A 23146-nucleotide genomic window follows, 5' to 3' on the forward strand; every position below is an offset into this window, starting at 1 on the left:
GACCTGTGAACTGAATCTACAATTTAAGACTGCTTCCTTAAGTAGGAATAATTTGAAACAATGAAAGCTACTCAAATATTTTTATTTAAGTATGGTAATTTTTTAAAAGAGTTACATAAAAATGGCATATTAGGAAATGTTCATTAAGAGTATTTGATCATCACCACCATTATTATTATCATTATTGTCATTATTATCATTATCATCACCACCACCATCATCATTATGTTGATCATGCCTGTAGTGTTGAATTCTGTTGTGCCCATCCTACCAGTGAGGAGAAAGGGAGAATAAAGACAACTGGCCAACCTATTGGGTGTTTTATTATCATCATGGCTTAATTGACCTTTCCTATGTGGTTAGTACAGGCTGCTGTGTTGACCAATAAGAGCTGGTACAAATCTGCTGCCTCTTATTTTTCAGATATGGATGAATGCTTGCTCAACAATGGAGGCTGCCAGCATATTTGTGTCAATACAGTAGGGAGCTACGAATGTATTTGCAATGATGGATTTTTCCTCAGTGATAACCAGCATACCTGTATTCACCGTTTAGAAGGTAAAGTCTCTCTCCCACCAAACAGAAAGGGTGCCCCACCCTCCCTCCCTCACAAAGTATCCTGAACTGAGCCCTCTAGGTGGTTGGCTCAGTAATGATCTTGACTTGAGTGTGCTTCTGCATGTTGTTCCCATGAGTCACATGGTAACTTGGGTATGTTATATCTGAGTCTTTCAGCAAGTCATGTTGGGCATTCTCATAATTCAAGGGCTAATCCCAGTCTTTAAGATCTCTGGTTTACATGGGACGTAATATACATATACGTAAACATCAACAACAGCAAAAAACACCAAAACCTGCCAGACTTACCTGCTTGGTGTTTTTTTGCACTCAGGTTTATGTTTAAACCAAGTTGCTGTTGCTGAATTATGTGGAATAGAAGCTGCTGAAGGGCATTCCTGAGCAGCTACTGAAATAGTGAGAGGTCTCATATCCTTGCTGGTGGACATCTTTGTCCACCAGGGGCAGCCAGGGCTGCATTTCACAGTTACCGTACATGGTTGTTGAAATGCAAGCAATACCTACTATAGGTCAGTGACAAAATACACATGCTACCCCTTCATCCCACAAAGCACGAGCCATAATTGGCTATGTCCTACTGCCTTTGCATAGTGCCAGAGGGGACAGGGGGACTGACTGTGAGAACTTTTCCTTTATAAGGGGAAGATCCTAGTGTAAAGAAAGGTTGAATCAATCCAGTGGTAAATAAGTGCTTGATAGGAGAAGAAGAAGGTTTGCTTTCTCTTAAGCTTGCCCATTGAAATGAAGAATGGAAGCAACAGAATACTGCCATTGTCCATTTCCATTAAGCTACATGACCTAAGCATTTGGTAAGGAGAGTTATTTAAAACTCCTAGTTTTAAGACCATGAGTAAATCTTCCACACAGAAATGAAACTGGATGCCTGATTAGAGGCTGTAGTGAACGAAAGTTTAATAGAGACCCTGGGGGCAATAACTTGAAAGTGGTAGTTTTAAATCAGGGAGTTTCCACTGTCTGTGGTTAGTCAGTAGGGCCCGACTGGGTTTAACACAGTGAAAATTTGTATAGGTTGGCAAAGATAAATATAGAATGAAGCCATTCTTTAATAAACCAAAACAGTTTTTAAAAAAGAAAACAAACCAGTGTTCAGTCTTCAACTAAAGTGTGTGTTGCGATAATACAACTAGAAGTATCTAAATGGCCAATGGAAGTACAGTAAATATAACATAGCTTGTGGAAAAGCAGAAACATGGACCAAATGAAAATTCTGTGTATAGATAAATGTGAGGTTGGTGAGAGTAGAAGACAGAGAAAAATAACTCAGATAAATTGTGGACATCACATGAACATCCATCCCCATGAATCATTGATTCACATTTTGAGTTGATTGAAGTTTGTCAGAAGTTAAACTGTTTTCAGGTCAGTGAATGGATTATTTTATTTGCAACCAAGCCCCCACCTTAACATAATGTCTTGAATCTGTGGTTGCTGATACCCAGAAGAAATGGACTGAGACACAACTTCTTCTACTTGATGTAAATAGCTCAAACAGTGCTGAATTAGGCATTTTTGATGCCTTTTATCCTTTCCTAATCTTGGCATAGTTTGTGCTAGAATCCAGAGCGTTTTGCTTTAAATTGTGTATCCATCACATAACAAGTTATCTAATTCTCATAGTACTTTCCAAATACATACTGTACTTTTGAAATGCTGACGCTCCAGTCACCATCTCATTCAAGTTGATATCAGATTTATAAATTTAACTTACAGGTATTGATGCTTGGTGTACAAAGCCCTGTACATCTTGAGACCCAAGCATGTGAAGGAGGGCCTCCCCAGTGCTCTTTGATCTGTTCTGTAGCATCTGCAGGAGAAGTCCACAGAACAGTAACACAGTCCCCCATTTCTGGAGCTTATGAAGATTCAGTTGTCTCCTGCACTGTTGACACTAAGACAGGCATAGGCAAACTCGGCCCTCCAGATGTTGTGGGACTGCAACTCCCATCATCCCTGACCACTGGTCCTGTTAGCTAGGGATGATGGGAGTTGTAGTCCCAAAACATCTGGAGGGCCAAGTTTGCCTATGCCTGCACTAAGATGTCAATCAAAATGTATTTATTTTGCCAAGCTTTCGGTAGTTAGCTATATGAAATGGGTTTTCTGTGTGCTCTATTGCAGTGGTTGGTTTGTTGATGAATTTTACTTGTTTTAATGGTTTTTATGTTGCTTTTAACAGTTTTGTTACCTGCCCTAGACTCCATTAGGAGGAAGGACTGGATGGAAATACAATAAATAAACATTATTTCATTTCTCTTTTTTAAATTGTTCATAAATAAAGATAGAAACACTTAATCAATGATTAAATAAGCTTTCAACTTCAGCAACTTAGTAGATTTTACATTTATTTTACATTTCAAATAAAGTGTGTTTAACTAGTCAGGCAAAGGGTATATAGTATGTTGTTATTTAATTGTAGTGTTTCGGAATGTGCTGCCCCCACTCAATAGCTTTCAGTAGAAGAGTGCAAGACAACGCCCCCCCTCCCCATGCAAAACTAAACAAGTCTCTATTCAGCATTTGAAGTGTTTGTTTGAGTTCAGTGAACTTTACCAAAGTACCTGCTTGAATGATGTCTCCATTGGTTTCTGAATGGCACAAAGAAGTTACACTGTTAGCAGAAATCTAAAGCTGTTAATTCTCTTAATGCTTCTTAAACACCTCTTAGCTAACAGACAGATCACATGGCGTGTTGAAGCTTCCAAATGCCACAAAACACTAGAGTTTAATAAGGCTAATTTGTGATCTTCTGGGATGCAAAGAGTTTGACTGACAGCATAATAGTGATTACCAGTTTTCATGTGGATATTTTGTGTATTCTGAAGGGTTGGAGGCATCATTGTCTTGTTAGTTTTCTCACTCTGGGAAAGGAATCAAGAAGCCAGCAGAGCAGAATAATCAAAGCCCTTGTAGGCACTCTCCTTTGTTGTCCAAAGCTGCAGCCTTAGAAGGAGTCTATCTGTACCATAAATAGAGGTGTTAAGAAGACAGCATGCCTAATTAAAATGTTACAGAGCCTTCAGAGGCCATGTTGTCAGTTCACATTCGTCTTCTTGGAATAATAACGTGGCTGCAGAACAGAGTTGGGTGAAATCCTGCGAGGAGCAGTTCTGCAGATAAATCTATATGCTTACCTGCAAGCCAAGGCATTTCCTGCCTGATTGACAAATCAGGGGTATGTGTGGACTACAGCAGGCATGTCCAAAGTCTGCCTCGGGGGGCCTAATCCGGCCCGCTGGTTGGTTTAATCTGGCCCCTGTCGCAGTTTATTTCCTGGGGTAAAATTTCCCCAAAATATCAACAACTTGAATTCTTAAACACCATCAATCCTAAAAAAAAGGTCTACAACTTCGGTTGGCCCCCAGGGCCCTTCACTTCATCAAATCTGGCCCTCTTTGAAAAAGGTTTGGACACCACTACAGCAACCATGAGGCAGTGTGGTTGTTAATGCACAAGTCACTGACATGTGGCATTTTGGGATAGAGGATCTAGCAGAAATGTGGGTTTCAGTAGGTGCCCTGGTATTAGTTCCTTTGGCCACAGTAGATGCTGCCGCCCCCCTTGATTTTACGTTTCAGTAGCAGACCTACCACAGAGGAATAATATTTAACTGCATTGCATACAGAAGCTTCTGTTTGTGCTGTACCAAAGCCTTTCAGTGGTACCTAGAAATGTGTGTTACCGACTGGTGGAAAAACTGCAACTGGATGTTGCTGAATTTTGCTTGTTTGCTTATGTTTGCTGCTTTGTGAGGTATGGAGGTCTCCTTGCAACCTGTCAATTTTTATTTATTTATGAAAGTGTTCCGTTTCCCAGCACTCAAGCAACTAAAGTTGCTGGGAAGCTGGGAAACAATTATTCTTGGCCCAGGTAGAATGATTATTGTACCAGATGACATTGTGGTTGTGTAAGCGTCAGAGGTATGGCATCAAGAGTGTATGGTGTTACTTAAAGGCAATTCATATGTTTACTCCCATATCCGCCCACAACTTTCTGAATATCCTTGTAATGCCTGTTTAAAATGCACTTTCCCCCAATTGTTACTTTCTTTAAAGAAAAACGAAGTATTGAGGGCTCCATTTTGCATGCGCATGCATGCGTGAGAGAGGCAGAGAATGAATTCTGCAACTTGGAGGGATAGCATCTCCATCTTCTGTTATGTAGGTATGGCAGTTGTTTGCATGGATGAAATGCTGAATAGGGGAAATATTCCCCGTGCCCCGCCCCCAATCTCAAGAATGGACTTTTTTACATCGAAAGGTCCTAAAAGAAAGGTTAAATGGGTAGTTTTTATTATGATTGTTATCGCTGCTGCTACTACTATTACTACTACAATTTGTTACCTTCACCCTAAGGTCCTAGGACAAGTTAACAATTATAATGCAACATTAATATTACAACACACACTGCAGAAACCCTTGTAACGTGCAGGCAGTGAATGGTGAACATGCAGGTATTCCTTGGCAGGTGAATAGATACGGAAAGGGTTTTCTGAGTGTAAAAAGGGGGAAAGTTGACCTTGAGGGAACAAGATTTTTTTTTATGGCTCTTGGCAGGGACCTTTTTTTTTTTAAGAAAGGGATAGATTTTGATATTGAGGTTGCTCTGCAGCCTGAAGCGAGGGATTTGGCCAGTAAAACTGTCCGAGCATTTATTTAAAACCAGTAATGGCCTATTATTGCTACCTAGATTTATTTTTATACTAGCTAGTAAAATGTTAGTATAGTATAGGTTAATCCCATGCAAGCATAGGTTAATCACAGTACGATTCAGTATTTAAAACACCAAAGAGGGCTATAGATTGCTGCTAATTAGTAGCACACTGAATCAAGCCGAAAGAGGGTCTTTAAAACTGTTACCCGGGGAATGATTATTCATCGTTTAGTTGACTTCAGGTTTTAGCAGCATGATTTTGGAAGACAATTCCTGTTGCCTCCAGGTAACTGAGTGTTAAGAGTGTGAACAGCTTGCAACTGTTGGAGACAAATTACAAAATGGTTTTATGAGGTGTCCAGAAAGGGCAAAGAAGTCAGCTAATGGGACATTATTCATTGTCATCAAGAACACGTTGGTTTGTACTGAATTCTGGTTAGCCATTGCTATGTGGAGCATAGATACCTGAATCACAGGAAATTAAATTTAATACTTAGTAATGGTTCCATTAAAATAAATAATGTTTAATAGACATGTAAAACAAATTAGATCATTCAAAGGTTTAACTGCTTTAAAACAATTTCTTTAACCTCTCCCTTAGGACCATAGCTGGGTATGAGTCCAGGTGGGATATGGTTGCCCCAGTCAGCAATCTGGCTGCAGCTCTTTGAGCCGGCTGAAGTTTTTGAGCACTTTTCAAAGGCAGCCCCATTACAGTAATCCAAATGGGATGTACCGGTAATTAAGGCATGTGTCACTGAGGCCAAATCAGACAACTCAAGGGATGGGATCAACTGGTGCACTAGCTTTAACTTCAGAGAGCTAGGCATTCATGCTCAGGGCTGTGTGCAGAAGCACACCCAAACTGCAAAGTTGTGTCTTCAGAGGGAGTGTTACCCTGTGTTATCTAGCACAGCACAGAGAAAAATATTAAGTGGTGGTGTTGCATATTAAGGTTTTACTCTTGCTGTACAAATATTCAGGATTCTTTGTTTGAATAAGATAGATTGTTTCAAGGCCACCTGGTACTTATTTAAATAGTTCACATCTAGAATGTGTCACCTATTTAAACAGTTTTTGTCTAGAATGTGTCATCTGCATTTAAAGTCACAAAGAACACTGATGCATCCTCTTCTTGTTTTTGCAGAAGGTATGAGCTGTATGAATAAAAATCATGGCTGTGCCCATATCTGCAAAGAAGCACCGAAAGGAGGAGTGGCCTGTGAATGCAGACCTGGATTTGAACTGGCCAGAAACCAGAGAGGCTGCATTTGTATGCAACATTCTACACTTACATACGGTTTCTCAAGGCGAACAAGTAGAATTATGGCATTCCTGTAGCTGTTAGTTAATGTGAGGCTTTGTTTGCAAGCATGATGCTATCTAAAATTCAGTTTGGTGGGACAAGGTATTAAACTGGTAGATATTCAAAATGCCACTGTACAAAAACATCATTTCAGAGGTTGTGATGAAATGGTTCTTTTAATTAATAGCAATTCCTAGAACAGTATCTACTTTACAGCCAGGCTCACCACAAGACAGCAGCCTGGTTCTGCCTGTTGGGAATTCTTAAGCCCAGCCTACTCTCCCACCCCAAAGAACAACCTATAAGCAGATAAAGCTGGAAGGAAGCACAATATTTCACAGTCACCCACATACACTGTTGGTCCCCTTTCCTCTATCCTTTGTTTATGCTTGGTTCTCTCACTCCCTAAAGACTTTTTCTAGCCCACCTACTTCCTGGCTCCTAGGGAAACTGTGGGCTGTTCTCGGAGTGTTCTATGGTCTGTTACTGCAAAAGTAGCGGAGCTCCTTGAGGCACTTTTAAAGAAAGAGCAGATTTAAGGTGCATCCAATGAAGTTCTTTCTGCAGCAGACCATGGCACCAAAATTCTCATAGTCTTTAATGTACTGCAATATTTTATCACTAACAAGAAGTTAGTGTTGAGTTTTGACTAGCTCTTGATCAGAGCTGCCTTCTGGCAATGGATTTTTGCCAAATATAAAATTAGGAGCTACCTGTGTTCAGCTTTGAATTCAGATACACAGTTTTTAAGGTGAACTTCTGATCAGATAATTAGTTGCCCATGCCGTTTAGCTGTGTTAAACTACTATTCTTGGATCAAATATTCCTAGAAATATCACCTACTGAATTAGCGTGATAGTTGTTTTTCATTGGTTCATCAATTATGAACCATTTAAATGAAATCAGTCCAAATGTAAGACTAGTATAATTAATTTAATTTAATTTAATTGATTTAAATTGCTTCATCCATTATGAACTATTTAAATAAAAACAATTTAAATGTAAGACTAGTATAGTATAATTAATTTAATTTCATTAAATTAATTTAAATTGTTAAGTCAGTTCAAAGCAGGCATGTCAATGAGTGTTTAATTTGTTTGTTGCTCGTGGTTATAATTAACTTTGGTTTAGTAATTGTGTCAAAGTACATACACAACAGATGAAAATCTTGATAAAATAGTTCATAGGCATGCCAAATGCATGGAGGGCAAAGATATAATATTCAAGATACAGTCTCCCTGAGCTGCAGATTTCCATAGGCTTTGCAAATGCTTCTGAAGCTCAGTTTTATGTCTTCTTTTTAGTGACTTGCAACCATGGGAATGGTGGTTGCCAGCATACATGTGAAGATGCTGATGATGGACCTGTTTGTGGATGTCATCCAGAATACATGCTGCATTCCAATGGAAAAACTTGCCTTGGTGTGTAAGCACTTGAATTCTTTTCAGTTAGACGAAATATGTATGACATCAGCCTTTAGCCATCTCTGCGTATTTTGCTCAAAAATGGCTGGCTGGTCAAACTGTACCTTTCAAAGTGAGAAACATGCCCCACATCTGATTAGGCAACTTTGAATGGTTGGTTTTGGAAGGAAAGCAGGTCTGCTTATAATTTAAAAAAAATATATTGATCCTCCAGACTCCAATTGAGAAAAGAACTTTGCTGGAGTTATATTTTGTCCCTTTTGTTTTCCTTTAAAATATTTCTCAGGAGCAACTGCAGAGTTTTCATTGGCTTTACTGGTGTTTTCATTGGTGTTTGCATAACATAAGCTGCTTTCAACTAAGTCAGATCATTGGTTCAACTTGCTCAGTATTGCTTGCACTGACTGGCAGCAGCTCTCCAGAGTTTCAGGCAGGGGACCTTCCCAGTCCTTGCTGGCGATGCCTGGGATTGAACCTGAGACCTTCTCTGGGCAAAACAGACACTCTATCCTTGAGCTACAGACCTTTCCTTAGAAAATTACCTTACCTAAACCACTTTGTGATGAAGATGTAAATTGTGCATTGGCTAGACTATACATCTCATTGCTCTTCTGCATTCAGTTCTGCATTAACAATGTTCTCAATGCGAGTCAAATGTAAGGAGAGAGACTCAAAAGATACTTTTAAGTATTACATGTGGAAACATTCTTTTTTTAAAAGTGTTATTCATTTTGAACAAGGTATACTCTTCAGTTGCTATATTCCAGCTTTGCATCTCATCCCACCAAGTCATGATGATGATACCTATCCAATCACACATGTCTTTCTACATTAGGATTTCAAGTTCATCCTGGCTTCCTATAATGGTTTGTTTGGGAGAAAAACACCATGAGCACTTTTAAGCCAGCCATGCCATTTCCCATTGGGAGAAAGGGACAGGTGAAGTGAGTGTATTGAGGCTGCTTGCACTAGCACACAGTTCATTCACAAATGAATTTACCTAACAATAGTTAATGACAGGCTTTATACTTGAACACGGCCATTGTGAATTGGACTCCTGTATGTTGACATAGGATTCAAGCAAACACAGCTCAAAGTTACCCATGAGTTGGAGGAAATGGTGGAGATTCTTTCCTGAACCAAAATGTAGGACCTACTGCATGTAGGGCCAATTATGATACTACTTTTCTTTCGCTTTTAAAGAGAGAGAGGAGGCTGCAACTGAGCTCTCTGAAAACAATGCAACAGCGGGAGCTGATGTAGACAAGCGGGTGAAACGGCGACTGCTCATGGGTAAGAAGTGCTCTAGTCTGATAGTTGACACTGATAACTTACCAAACCTTCCTTTGTGAAATACCATTTTCCCAGTTTTAAGTGTTGTAGCTTATATTATTATTTTCAGCATCAGGAAACACTTTTACCCATTCTACTGAATAAAGTCAATGGGAATTTTGCCTGCTTTCATGCTGGTACAGTTTAGCATGGGAAATTCTCGGCAAGACGGTTCAATATTCTGTTGAACCATATATCGTGTTCTTTCCCTTTGTCAAGTATCTCACAGATTCATGCAAATGCACTTATGCATTTGCACAGGGGGTTATACCTTTCCTACTTGCGCTAAGTTTGAAATCTGTAGTAGCATATAGAATTCAATCTTATCTTTATGAAGGAGGTTATTGCAACTTAAGAGAGAATTTCCCCCCAGTCGTGTCATGTGGCTAAGCATGTAGAAATCATGTACAATGGGGAATGATCAAGCACCCTTGATTAAAATGAAATTCTCTTGAAGTAAAGTAGGACTTGCCTTCAAATATTGTGCTTCAGGTAGTGTCCCAGACAAGGAGACTTTGTAAAGATGCAGAGAATACAGTCCTTAGACTGTGATTTGAATCCATTCTACTTTCCAGTCTGCTGGTCTGCCTCGGGAGGAGGAATAGCCATATTTTGGGCCATAGCTGCAGTTCTGCACAAAGGCCAGGAATTGAGTTCATTCACATTCATTTAAATTTCAAGCCTATTCATCTATTCTGCAGGATATGAGAACCCCTATCTTAATTTAAAGACCTTAAAATGTTATTTTCCTAATTAAGGCATGTACTTTCTCTTAATTTGCTCCCAAAAAACCTGTGGCCTGTTAAGGATAATATGGTTAAGCACACCCTCTTTTTTGATACATCCATTCACCTTCACTTGACTTAGAGTGCTCTTTTACATTTGAGTGCACCTTCTGTCATGGAAACATGAAGCCTGAGTCCATATCCTTTGGGTGAATGTAGTCAGTTGTCCATCCCACAGGATCTTATGCGGGCATCATGCCTTCACGTGGTTACCAACACGTGAAGTGAAGAGCAGGATGAGTTCCCTGCCCTCCCTGTAATATCTCCCATTGCCCGATCAGGAGTCTAAATTACAAAGTGCCTGACATGAGCATAGCAGGTTCCCTACTGCAGTCCTTTGCCCTCCGAAATGTGGAGGATGGCAGGACCAGCAACAGGGACCCAGCAGATGGAGTTGAGCCAGTGAGCATGGCTTTGCTTTCCCCCTTCTTTACATTTGGCTACAGTTGTCACATCTTCTGTTAAAAATTTTTGAAGCTATAATTTAAGTTTTCTGTAACAGAGTTGTCCATATCTTAATTTAAAATTGGCAAGTTAGAATGGAAGTAATTCAGTTGGAAAAGATCAAATACCACATGCTGCTTTTAAATTCTCTTTTAGTTTTTCCTTCTGCAAATGCCAGATTTTATTTCCTTTCCTTAGAAACATGTGCAGTAAATAATGGTGGCTGTGATCGCACTTGTAAAGACACCTCAACAGGTGTTCATTGCAGCTGTCCTCTTGGATTTACCCTTCAGTTTGATGGGAAGACATGCAAAGGTAGAGTTTAGACCTTTTTTTTTTTTGCAATGTTCATATACAAATTGCTGCTTTTGCAGCATCCCAATGAAAACCTTGCCATTTGTAAATTATTAAGAAAACAAGCAAAAGTGGGTAGCTCAGCTGTAATTTGCATATGGTCCTTTAAATAGTCTCCACTTTCAAACAGTTAGAAATGGGTGTTTAGGGTGTTCATGTCTAAAATACATAGTAAACATAACCCAGAATTGGCAATTGGCTGGGGGTTCTTGGGCATGTGCATCACATTTTCTGACTTTTCTTCCATTCATGTAGAACCAATATGGGTTGCAAGAAGAATGTGTAAGAATGAACTACCCACCTTCCATCATTTAATTTACGACACTTTATTTATAAGGCAAACCAATATGTCACAAAACAACGTGCACGTTTTTTTTTTAGTTCCCTTCAACCTCTTGTTTCTGCATGTGTCACTGGTTCTGTGGGACCTCCTCTTGAGGGCAGATAAATCTGCTTCCTCTGTGCCCCAGGAGTCATAAAACGATCCTGCCATACCTAATTCAGCAGAGCTGCCCAGCCGTGCCAGAGGCTGATAGACCAGAACAGTGAATCACTGAGAATTGTCACAGGCAGCCTCCTTTGTAGCTATGTATTCTGGCCTCATAGGAACCTTTAATAAATTTATTTTATTACTTTATTGTGTTCATGCACGCAGTGTATGAACTACAGGTTTAATCAGTGGGAATCTGACTTAAGCCCAGCATGATAGTACTTTTAAAACTATTTTTAAACAACAACAATTTATTATTTGTACCCACCCATCTGACTGGGTTGCCCCAGCCACTCTGGGCAGCTTCCAGCATATATAAAAGCATAATAAAACATTAAAGCTTCCCTATATGGGGCTGCCTTCAGATGTTTCCTAAATGTTATATAATTTAAATATTAAAATGTTATATAATTACTTGAAACTAGAATCCTTGTGTCCTAGCAGGGTATTTTTTTAAAAAAAAGATAGAGAATATAATGGTTGCTGTATAAGGAGATGGGAGGAGCACTCAGAAAATGGTTGATATTTATGGTATTTACCTGTTTTAGGATCTGTCAAGAAAAGGAAATCAAGCTTTGTATCCTTTGTTTCTTTATTTGCAGATATTGATGAATGTCAGGCCAGTAACGGTGGATGTGATCACTTTTGCAGAAACACCATTGGTAGTTTTGATTGCAGCTGCAAAAAAGGCTATAAATTATTAACTGATGAAAAGTCTTGTCAAGGTATGTGTAGGGGCAAGCAATAAAAAATATAAATATGTTTGGAACAGTTTGAGCATGTAGGTAGTAATGAGGTGCTAATGAATTCCAGAAATAATGTTCTGGAGTTGAATTTATTTCATGACTCAGCTTCTGTCAGCTTTAGTAGGTGCATTAATCCATTTTTCTAGACAACCATTTATGAAGCCATCATTGACAATGATTTCTGCAAAGCAGAACTGATTACCAAGAACCAAAAACTCAATCCACTGTTCTTTATCTTTTGGTTGTTGTTTTTTTAAGATCAGATGTAGCATGACAAATAGGAAATGTAGAATTTATGAGAGTTCAAGTGAAAGTACCATTTGAATACAGTTTATTTTAGTATGAAGTCTCTCATCTTTCCACCTAATCTGTTTACCAACCACATTCTTGCTGGAACGATCAGTAGTTAGCTCATTATTTAATTAAAATTGTGCTACTATTCAAATTTGTGTTTGAAGTAGGCTATTTTTTTCTAAGAAAAATAATAATATGTTAACAGTTTAAAAACCTACACAAGTGCTAGCTGAATACAGTATTTTGTGCACCTACCTATTATTAATTTTTCTACCAATTACTTATCTTTTAATCCCTGATCTCAACCTCCATCTGGGTGTTGTCTATGTACAATGTTCACCTTCTGGCCACTATATGGCTGGGTTATTTCTAGAAAATGTAAAAGGTAAGGTAAAAAGGTAAAGGGTCCCTGGATGGTTAAGTCCAGTCGAATTGCACTATGGAGTGCAGGACTCATTTCTCTTCAGGCTGAGGGAGCTGGCATTTGTCCACAGACAGCTTTCTGGGTCTAGTGGCCAGCATGACTAAACCACTTCTGGCACAATGGGACACCATGAGGAGTGTCAGAGTGCATGGAAACACCATTTACCTTCCTGCCACAATGGTACCCATTTATCTACTCGCTCTAGTATGCTTTTTCGAACTGCTCGGTTGTCAGGAGCTGGGACAGAGCAACGGGAGCTCACCCCGTTGCACATATTTGAACTGCCGACCTTACGATTGGCAAGCCCATGAGGCTCAGTGATTTAGACCACAGCACCACTCATGTCCTGTTATTTCTAGAACAATGATTTCAGTATTAAATGTCATATAACAGTTGTATTAAGTACCAACAAGATGGTGTATTCTGGATAAACCAAGGCATTCCACAAAAAATGTATGGATGCCGATTGCCCTATTAAAAATGGGAAGAGCCACTTCTAGGGGGTCTTTGGGATTAGAGAACTGATAGGGGAGGGGGTGCTTACCACCTTCCTTGCCCATTTTTCCAAATTTCCTCCAGAGCAGTGGCCTCCTTTTTAAATTCAAGAAAATATTTATTAAAATCTGTGTTGGAGGAAGGAGCTGTTTTAAGAGGCAATGTGGAGAGTGGAAATAGCAGGTGAGAAAAGGCACACCCTTACAGCTATTTCATTCTCACCTCCCCACACCTCCCCACACCTGCCTCCAAACTGTCTTTCCCACCTTTTAAAGGGCAATCAGAATGATGTTACATGCATCAGTGTGTAATGTTTAGTTTGGCCCTTGCAACGCAAAAAATACTACTTTTTTATTTTCCTCTGAGCAACTGCACCTTCCTTCCTTGCTGTCTCCTCCCTGCTTGGATTATTAGGAAGGTTGGTTGGCTAGGGAAAGTTTCTAAAGAACCTCAAGTTCCAACACCTCTATTTTTAGAAAATACCTGCTGGCTATCGACTTACTATATTTTGCCTGCCCAGAGATACAAAGAACCACTTTATTATTCTGCAGTCAGTGGCATTTTAATCAGTAGACCAATGTTTTATACCGTTGTTAAGTCAGTAGGAAAAAGAAGAAGGAAAGTTAAGTATTGCTTGATAAATATTGTTTCCTCTTTGCCTGGTCTCAGCTACCTTATAACAAAATGTTTTCAGTGGTCTAAAAAAGCATAAGAATTCACTTGAACAGCAGTTCTACTCTTTGGTTTGCCACATTTGATATACTAACTGCCTCATGGTGTTTTAAAATCCAGTACTTTTTCAAAAAAATCCAGTACTTTTCTTTTCATCCAGCTTTCCTAGTATATAAATATCTCCTAATCATAAAGTGAAATAATGAAGTGTCCCTTTAAAAATTGCAGACATTGATGAATGTACATTTGAAAGAACATGTGACCATATATGCATCAATCATCCAGGCACTTTTGAGTGTACTTGCAACAAAGGATACACACTCTATGGCTTCACACATTGTGGAGGTGAGTGTATATATAAAGTTCTTGCTGGCATGCTTATTGCTTGTGCTATCTTTAACATCAATTGGAAATGTGGGTTTTAAACCCAGTGCTGCAGATTTTTCAGATGTTTGCCTTTCTCCTTTTTGGTCAGTTTGAAGCAGAAAACTACTAACTGTGTATTTATCATACTTTTGCTGAAGTAACTTTTCCTTCTCACTTTTACTGGAAAGCAACTATGTCTATTAGAACAAACAGTTGCATTCCACACTTGGGTACTAAGAGAGAGGTTTTGCAGAATGGCTGCCTGCAAAACGCCCATAGGTTTCAGCAGGCATTATGCACGGTAGCTACCTCCAAGGCTAGCCCTAATTAAAAAAGGTTTCAAAAAACAGATTATGTTTGTAATTTAGTTTTTTCTAACCGAAATACGTAGACGTAGCTTTGACAAGCTAAGAAAGTCATTTACAGTCTTGTATGGTTTTAAAATGTTCCTGTGGGGAAAGCCTGGGCCTTCAAGTCATTTTATTTTGATTCCGACATAACAGTAAACCAAACCATGACACTTTACTCCACATCTGGCTCTTCTGCTGTGAGTTAAATCATGGTTTGGCTTAGCATGTTGTCCAAACCTAGACTTCTGGTTTGTTTTGCTCCAGACAAAGCACCCGCTCTAAACCAATAAGAAACATTGGTTGCGGCTTGTGGCTTATCTAGAGCAAGACAAATCATGAGTCTAGGTTTTGACATTTGTTATTTTGTAATATTTTAGTTCTGTATGCATTTCATTTAGTAATGTATTTTGTTGTTTATCTTGTGCTATGCATCTTGGGTTCTTATGCCCTGGGCTCTTAGAAGAAAGGGTGATTAATAAAATAATATATATGCATATTTAGGTTCCCCAGGCTTCAGAACTAAGCTCACTTATTTGGCTCAAAATTCTATTGAATTTTACAAGCTTACAATTGTGTGTGTGTGTGTGTGTGTGTGTGTGTGTGTGAGAGAGAGAGAGAGAGAGAGAGAGATATCTTGCCACACTTTCTATATATACCATAGTCCAGCAGTAGCCAACTTGTGCCCTCCAGATTTTGTTGGACTCCAACTCCTAGCCAGCATATCCAGTGGTCAGGGATATGGGTGGAGCTGGAATACAGCAATATCTGGCAGGTGCCACATTGGCTACCCCCAGCATAGCGAATGTATTATTGTACCCAGCAGTAGTTTTGCACGTGCTACTCTATGCTGAGCACAGTAGGAACTGCACTAATTTTTTGGTTAAATGTCTCTCTCCCCACACCCCATTCTGCTATAGATGTCAATGAGTGTAGCATCAACAATGGTGGCTGCCAGCATACCTGCGTAAACACACCGGGGGATTATGAATGCCACTGTGATGCTGGCCACAAATTACACTGGAACAAAAAGGACTGTGTTGGTAAGATTCAAGAGCCCCCAATGGTTTTTGCAACTTTGGTTTCCTGCACATTTGAAGCAATTTTGATAACAATGATCCATTGAGCACAGTAGTGTGGATCCGCATTATCACGGCCGAAGACAGACAATACTTTTTAAGAGCTGGAAGTGATCTGAAAGAGAGTGCACTTCTCTTATCATACATCCATGTTTCTTTTATCTATTGCATATGAACCAGGTTTCTAAAGCAGTCAGATATCTTTAGAATCTGCTTACCATGAGGTGAAAGTGTGATACTAAGAGCAGTGATCCATCTTTCAAATTGCAGCCAGTCCTCTGAAAAATCTATTGTATGTATTCAGCCTGCAGTACTATTTTGTTTCTAACTGGCCATCATGGCTGTCTGTCAAAGCTGGCTTCAAAACAATACAAAACAGGAGATACTTTCAGGTCTTTGATGCTTTCTTTCCTGTGCTTTTAATCTGGGCTGTTTTTCCTTTTGTGGTTGCCTGCATTAAAAAAAAAAAATTCAGTATTTTATAGAAAAGAGGAAATGTATATATACTGTTTGTGCCTTCCTCCTTCATCAATATTGATTTTGTGCCATGCATAGCTTCACATTTGCAGTTTAGAACCATATCTGTCATTAGTTTTCTTCTCCCGTGTGTATCTGTATTTTGCCCTATAGAAAGGTCCATGCCTGATGTCAGTTTACCCAAAATATCTCTGCACTGCATTAAGACTGATGGAAGCAATAGGTGTTTTTTAATCTGCCCCTCTGACATTCATCTGACCTCTGGTAAGTCATGCAGAACACAGTGATTATATTGTTGTTGTTATTTCTAAGTAAAAGAATAGAAACCCTAAAAAATTCTGGAAATATTCATTAAATCATATGCCACTATCCATATGCACATTCTGTAGGATTCATCTTCTACTACATGAATTTATACCAGATTTCCCTTGTGAAAATCACTTGACAGACAAAATATTCAAAATAAATAAATATGCGTTCTAGACTTAGTGATGCGTCACTTGTGCCTTAGTACAGTGGTGCCTCGCAAGACGAAAAGAATCCGTTCTGTGATTCTCTTCGTCTAGCGGTTTTTTTCGTCTTGCGAAGCAAGCCCATTGAAGGATTAGCGGATTAGCGCTATTAGCGGCTTTTAGAGGCTTTTAGCGGCTTATCTGCTGATCGGATCAGCTGATAAGCGGCTTAGCGCTATTACCGCTGTTAGTGGCTTATCTGCTGATCGGATCAGCTGATAAGCGGCTTAGCGGCTTAGAAAAAGGGAGGGGAGGGAAAAAAACCCAGCAGGAACTCGCAAGACATTGTCGTCTTGTGAAGCAAGCCCATAGGAGATTGGTTTTGCGAAGCACCTCCAAAATGGAAAACTCTTTCGTCTAGCGAGTTTTCCGTCTTGCGAGGCATTCGTCTTGCGGGGCACCACTGTACTGTAAGCTTGAGAGTCTATTCAGAAACTGGATTGAGCTTCCAGGAATATATTTCAGTAGTATTCTAGTATGTGTTTCTGTTTTATTGTATAGCTTTATGATCTGTCTCTTAGGCCTTGAAGATTCCTACAATATAAAATGTGGCAGCCCTTCTCCACTTAAGAAAAAAAAACAAAATGCCAGTGAGTCAACTGTTCTAGGTAAATTATTTGCTATATATTTTTCCATGTTGGGCTTGAGCTGGTTTATATCTTTTAAGGTTTCTACTTAATTAAAGAAATTGTGATCAATTAATTTACTAATCTGCCTAAATTTGCATCTGAATAAAACAGTTATGCAGAAAACACTCACTTTATTGTAGCAGGTACCCTCATAGAAGAGGCATTACCTTGTGAGGAAAAAAAAGAGGGGTGTTTTTTAAGATGGCACTGCCAACCTTGGATTCTGCAAGCGCTTTTATTGGCATTTTTTTGAAAAACAACAACAATCTGCTTCCCAGTTAGTTGGGGGCACTTTTTAAAACTGATCCTAAAGTTTTTAATCAATTAACGGAATAAATGTTGCAACCCAAGTTTTGTGCTGCTGTTTTGTTAAAAAGGGCAACCAAACTAGAGTCGCCTTTTGTAGATTCTTGAAGACAGTGCATAGTTCAGTGGCAGAGGGGAAGATCTCAGCTTCTTTCGTAGGTATCTCTTGTAAAATCATCTCAGGTTAGCAGGGTTTGGAGAGCAGTCTCTGGCAGTGCTCAGGGCACACAATGCTGGTCTAGGTGGATCATTAGTGTGGCTCAGTGTAAGGCAGACTTTACGAGTCTTTAATAAACCTTTAATAAAGGTTTAATAAGCCTTTAATAAATCGTGCCTTTAATAAAATAAAAAAATAAAGCCTTTAATAAGCTTTTAATAAAACGTGTTCCTATTCAGTCCTACAGGATTGTCATTGCTACCATTTTCTGTTCTCCATGCTCCACTTGTCAGTTAGCATCCCATGGCCATTAAGCACACTCAGTCCTTGTTAAGCTGTTTCCACACCCCAACAATAACCCATAGTTCTCCCCTAAAGTTTTTTTTTTTTGTAGTTCTGCAAACTTTGGGATTTCCCCCAAGCCTGGTGATGCATCCCTCATTTGTGTAGGCTTTGGATCCAAAAGCAACAGCATTCACACATGAAAATAAGAAGTAGAAGGGATGGTTCTGCTTTTAAATGCATTAGGGATGCTGCTATACAGTCTACCAGTTGCCAGGAATAGTATTCATATGGCATTAGTGGAGCAGATGAATTGCAAATTTTGTCTTTGTTTATTTATTAAGTTTTAAAACATCCTTCATCTGAAGATTTCAGGGCAGTTTGCAGCATAGAATTAAAAAATAAAAACACAAAATACATAATAAGAACAAAGAAAAAAGAAAGAAACCCCCCAAACACTTTTAAAAGTATATAGAATGTTAATCAGCCAAAGGCCTGGTTGAAGAGGAACATTTTCCCCTGGCGCCTATAATGAAGGCACATGGTGAGCTTCCCTGGCAAGAGCATTCCACAAACTTCTTATTGCTTTGCTTTCACTTTATGTGAAAGCTCTTTCTCTTGGAGAGAGAAGCAGGTGGTCACTTTTTATTTTCAAAGTGTTGATGATGCAGTGTTTGAAAGCCACCTGAGTTACCTGCTTGGTTTTACGTCCTGGCATAGGAAAGTAACAATTTTAATGTTTCTTCCTGAAGATCTTTCTACCATCAGGACAAGTGTAACCTTTAAATTTAATGAAGGAAAATGTAACTTGAGAAAGAGTAAGATGTTTCAAGATGCCCTTCATCGTATAATACCAGGTATGGATGAATATGCACGATTAAAGCGGGTTAATTTTGTAGATCAGTAAATGCCAGAGGCCCCCAGTGGTGTGTGATGTGTAGTTGTAGTTACTTTTTGAAGGACCTTGGTAATGTTTGGTCATGATCATGCACTATAGATACATGATTAGTCAGAACAATATTATTCTGCTTCCCTGCAACCGCTCTGTCCAACGGTAGGGCCATAGGACAGGTCCAAGCCTCCTTTCACTTCTGCTGCTATGTGGTGCTTCAGACCTCCTCACCTAATAACCCATTGTTAGGTGCCAGGTGGGATATGGAGCCAACACCCATCATGGAAGGAACACATATATAGCCTAAGGTGATCTGAGTTTGAAAATAGCTTCAGCTGCAGAAGAATCCAATGGGAGGAGTTTAAGGTTATTTTTCTATAGTTTGATAGTCTACAATAATTTCTGTAGCCAGTCATAGGCAAGGCTGCGTGAGGGATGGTACAGTGTTAATGTCAGTAACTGGGTTGGAGCAAGGCTGCCCTGACCAATATTGGTCAGGTGAAGAAATGGACTTTTGAGTCCCAGACAAAAGAGAACGGGGGGCCGTGGCAAGAGTGCAAAATAGACAGGAACCTTTGCAGTCAGAATGTGTGCTTGTACATCAGGTGTGTAATGGGGAAGGCTTAAAGATTAGAGAGCATTACAGTTTAAAGAACCATAGTTGGAGAACTTCAGATTTCCTATCAAGTTACGTTACAGGGCAGTTAAGGGGAAAGTCTATATGGGCAGTCTAAATGGGATGTGCCCCAAAGGCTAGTGATTATGTATGTGCATCACCAGGAAAAGCGTTGAATATATCTTGACTGACTTGATTTCTTGTTGATGCAAGGGTACACAGCTCAGCCCACGTTTGAGGTGCTGCTGTAAATTTTTCCAGATTAGTTTGCTGACAAGTGACGCAGTAAATGTCTGGACTTCCAGACACGGTACCTAATCACAAGCCTAGGGCCACCTGGACACATTTCCTTTCATTCACAAATGCAGTGTGTGAGCAAATGCTTAGAACTATAGCCATGCAAATCTTCCTAGTAGCAAACTGACTGAGGTTCTGGCAGTCCAAGTTTGAACTTTTAATGGTGTAGAGCTTTGTCATAGCTGGTTTAAGCGTGTAAAAGGAACAATGGAGCTAATTTTCAATAAACTTAATTTGGGCAGCATTAAGACCTCGGCACTGGTTTTAGTCTAATAAAATAGAAAATGTGTCCAAATACCAGACTGTACCATACACCATCGAGTGCAGTTGCTTGTCGTTTGTTAGCATCTGGAATGAATCATACAGCCCCATAACCATTTTCTCGGCAACATTTATCAAGCCGTAGAAAGGCCCTACAGCATAGATGGCTCTTGCTTCCTTTAATTTTCTTCACACAGAGAAACATAATTCAGTAATGGAGAAGAACTTCTACTATGTAAATCTGACGTGCAGTTCTGGCAAGAGAACTCTTGGAGACCTCAGCAGCTTGAAGGCAGCTAGAGAAATGTTTATATCTGCAGACTTTGAGCTTGAAACAAACCAAAAGGAGGTGACAGGTTGGTTGGAAAGGAACCCACAATACAATTGAAAGATTATGGGTTTGAGGGAGCTTTGTTGCAGTTTGTTCCTTGATTTCTCTCTCTTTCACTTTCACCTTCATGCAAAAAGAAAAAAGTATCTCCTGTTTTAAAGCTTTAATATTAATTTCCCCTATGGTCAGAAAGCTACTATCACTAGATGTTCACCATTTAATTGCTGTCTGTTTTGGGTATATTGAAAAGTTTAACACAGAATAATGTATTGCCGTAGTTAATACAGTCTACCATTATTGCACTGACAACTCTTTTGAATCTAGTATTGTTGCACTTTAGTGCTTTCTGCTCTTGATCGCGACCACCTGTACCTTTCTAGAAACATGCAATCTGAGCTGTGCACGTAAGAGGACCGAGAAAAGGCTTCGTAAAGCAATTAGAACGTTGCGGAAGGTGATCAATAAAGAACAATTCCATATTCGCCTGTCTGGTGTGAATCATGATGTGGCCAGAAAATCTGTCAGGGTGCTGGAAACACAAGAAATCTGTGGCCTGGGTCAAAGGCATGTGGGCAACAAATGTGGTAAGCACAGATGTGATCAGATGCATTGATCTAACGCGTATGTAACGGTGACAGAAAGCTAAGAAAGACCAGAGTCTGGTGATGCAGTGCAGTGGAATTCCACCAGAGTGGAGCGTCTCGCAAAGTGCTGAGCGGGAAACCTCTCTTTGACTGGCTGCGGGTACAGCTAACCCAAGTGGAGTGGAGACAGGAAAAAGAAACCATGATTTAGCTTTACGGGCATTAGCAGGAAGATGCCACCATGAGTCTTGGGCTCACACATTTCTACCTTCCTCTTTTTTTTTCTTCCTGCACAGCTGAGAGGTGACCTTCAACAGTGTTTAACTTCACTTTGCATAAAACCTCATATGACCTTATGTATGGATCAGAAACTTTTCAAACTGCAAATTCTAGTCAGTTTCAGAGCAAGCCATCTTCAAACCACGAGTGCAACATGACAAGCAAGTGTTAGTGGAAAGTGAGAATAAGTTCTGCTAAAGTCCTCATTGTGGCCAATTGCGGGGGAGATGGCAGGGGAAGCGTGTGAGCACAAGACTCAGGGTGACTCTTTTCATGTCTGTAATGCTCAGCTGTGGCATCCTCTGGGCTGGCTGCATGAGGGCTGATAAACCGTGTGAATAGGTTGTATTTGTATCCTTCTGAACTCCATAAATTTAGAAAGGCAAGTGTTTCCCAGTTTTTACCCTCTCTATATTCATAAATGAATCTTCCCGTCTCGCAGTAAGTGTTAACTGTTGCAAGTGTAGGCATTTGAAGCACACATTAGGCATTTGCACAGACTTTAAATGTTTAGTAAATCTGATGCTGTTATATTAGGTTTTATTATCTATATTATGATGTTGTTAGGATGGTGTTTTCAGTGTTTGCATTTTAATGTTTGATTTTAACTTGCATCATCAGCATTGATTTTTTAAAAATTGCATCACGGGGCACAAATGCCTCTTTCAGTCAGTCTTCGTTGTACTGTAAGCATATAAAGTAATACTTCACCAAAAGAACATTAACTTTCACTGTGGCTCAGTTTTTTTTTCTCTAAAAAGAAGAAAATGTGACACAAAGAACTTTCTGTTTAGAATTTTTTTCCCCTGCTGTTTTTTCCCGTGTATCTGATTCCCAACATCTTGCAACTTTCTTTCCTTTCAAATGAAAAGATCTTGAAAGAGGTGCTGGGGGAGAGGGGAATAAATTTTCCAAACCAGAGATAAATAGCTGGCTGTTCTGCCAACCTGCTGCTTAAGGAATAATAGACTCAAGACCTAACTCCTAATGCGCATAATTTACCCATATGACCACAGCTTGTGAACCAATAAACACCAAAACAAAAAGATCCTAAAACAATACGGAGGGCTGCTTAGAAATAAGTTTCCATCGGGTTTTTGTGTTTTTCTTATAAAGTCAGGGCATGGCTCTTAGGGGAACAGTTAGTTGTGGATCACGACCTCTTTTATGAGGCTCACCTTTTTCCATCATGGAGACACTATAGAGTTTGTCCATGGCATCAAAATCTTAAAGGCTAAAAGTATTGAATAGAGTGAAAGAGCCTTTAAATGTCCTTATAACTACTATTCCTGGCTCCCTGGAGTTGCCTTTCTCCCCCTCTTTCTTTTGCATCAGAATAGCTTTCACTTTTTCAAAGAGTTGCAGTGATTAAGAATAGGATTTTAATGGTCACTGAAGGCAAACAAAGACAGTGGTTATAGGAATGAATCCTGCTGAAGGCAAATGGTTCTTCAGCTCATTTGAAGGAAAACAAGCAGGTCGTGGGGAAATAAAAAGCAGGCAAAGAAAGCTTGCTGAATCCTTGATGTAGTGCCATTATTTCCAAGTCGTTGCTCTTTGTTGTGAAAACAGACTTTTTTTGGACTGTGTGGCACACCTTGTGCTTTATTCTGTGGGACTAAAACTTTGCAGCTTAATTTTTAAACTAATATTTGTACAGAAGAATTTAAGGCTGCGGCGACATTTTTATTTCAGTTTTTGCTCCATGCAGAGTG

At 39.5% G+C, this 23146-nt stretch overlaps 1 protein-coding gene across 3 annotated transcripts in view; it reads left to right on the plus strand.

Moving 5' to 3' along the window:
* SCUBE2 (signal peptide, CUB domain and EGF like domain containing 2) overlaps positions 1 to 23146 on the plus strand; it is a 46912-nt gene that overhangs the window by 9901 nt on the left and 13865 nt on the right. The window contains exons 4-16 of one of the 3 annotated variants that reach the window (XM_081168955.1): positions 424 to 558; positions 6398 to 6523; positions 7861 to 7977; positions 9184 to 9273; positions 10740 to 10856; positions 11988 to 12110; positions 14245 to 14361; positions 15650 to 15772; positions 16439 to 16549; positions 17319 to 17405; positions 18924 to 19028; positions 20435 to 20593; positions 20949 to 21152. In XM_081168955.1, the coding sequence (XP_081025081.1) occupies positions 424 to 558; positions 6398 to 6523; positions 7861 to 7977; positions 9184 to 9273; positions 10740 to 10856; positions 11988 to 12110; positions 14245 to 14361; positions 15650 to 15772; positions 16439 to 16549; positions 17319 to 17405; positions 18924 to 19028; positions 20435 to 20593; positions 20949 to 21152 (1614 nt within the window). The remainder of the gene's footprint in view (positions 1 to 423; positions 559 to 6397; positions 6524 to 7860; positions 7978 to 9183; positions 9274 to 10739; positions 10857 to 11987; positions 12111 to 14244; positions 14362 to 15649; positions 15773 to 16438; positions 16550 to 17318; positions 17406 to 18923; positions 19029 to 20434; positions 20594 to 20948; positions 21153 to 23146) is intronic. The other 2 variants (XM_081168956.1, XM_081168957.1) reach the window with 2 other exon arrangements.

The sequence above is a fragment of the Podarcis bocagei genome (assembly GCF_964188305.1).
Source record: "Podarcis bocagei genome assembly, chromosome: 1".
Taxonomy (NCBI): domain Eukaryota; kingdom Metazoa; phylum Chordata; class Lepidosauria; order Squamata; family Lacertidae; genus Podarcis; species Podarcis bocagei.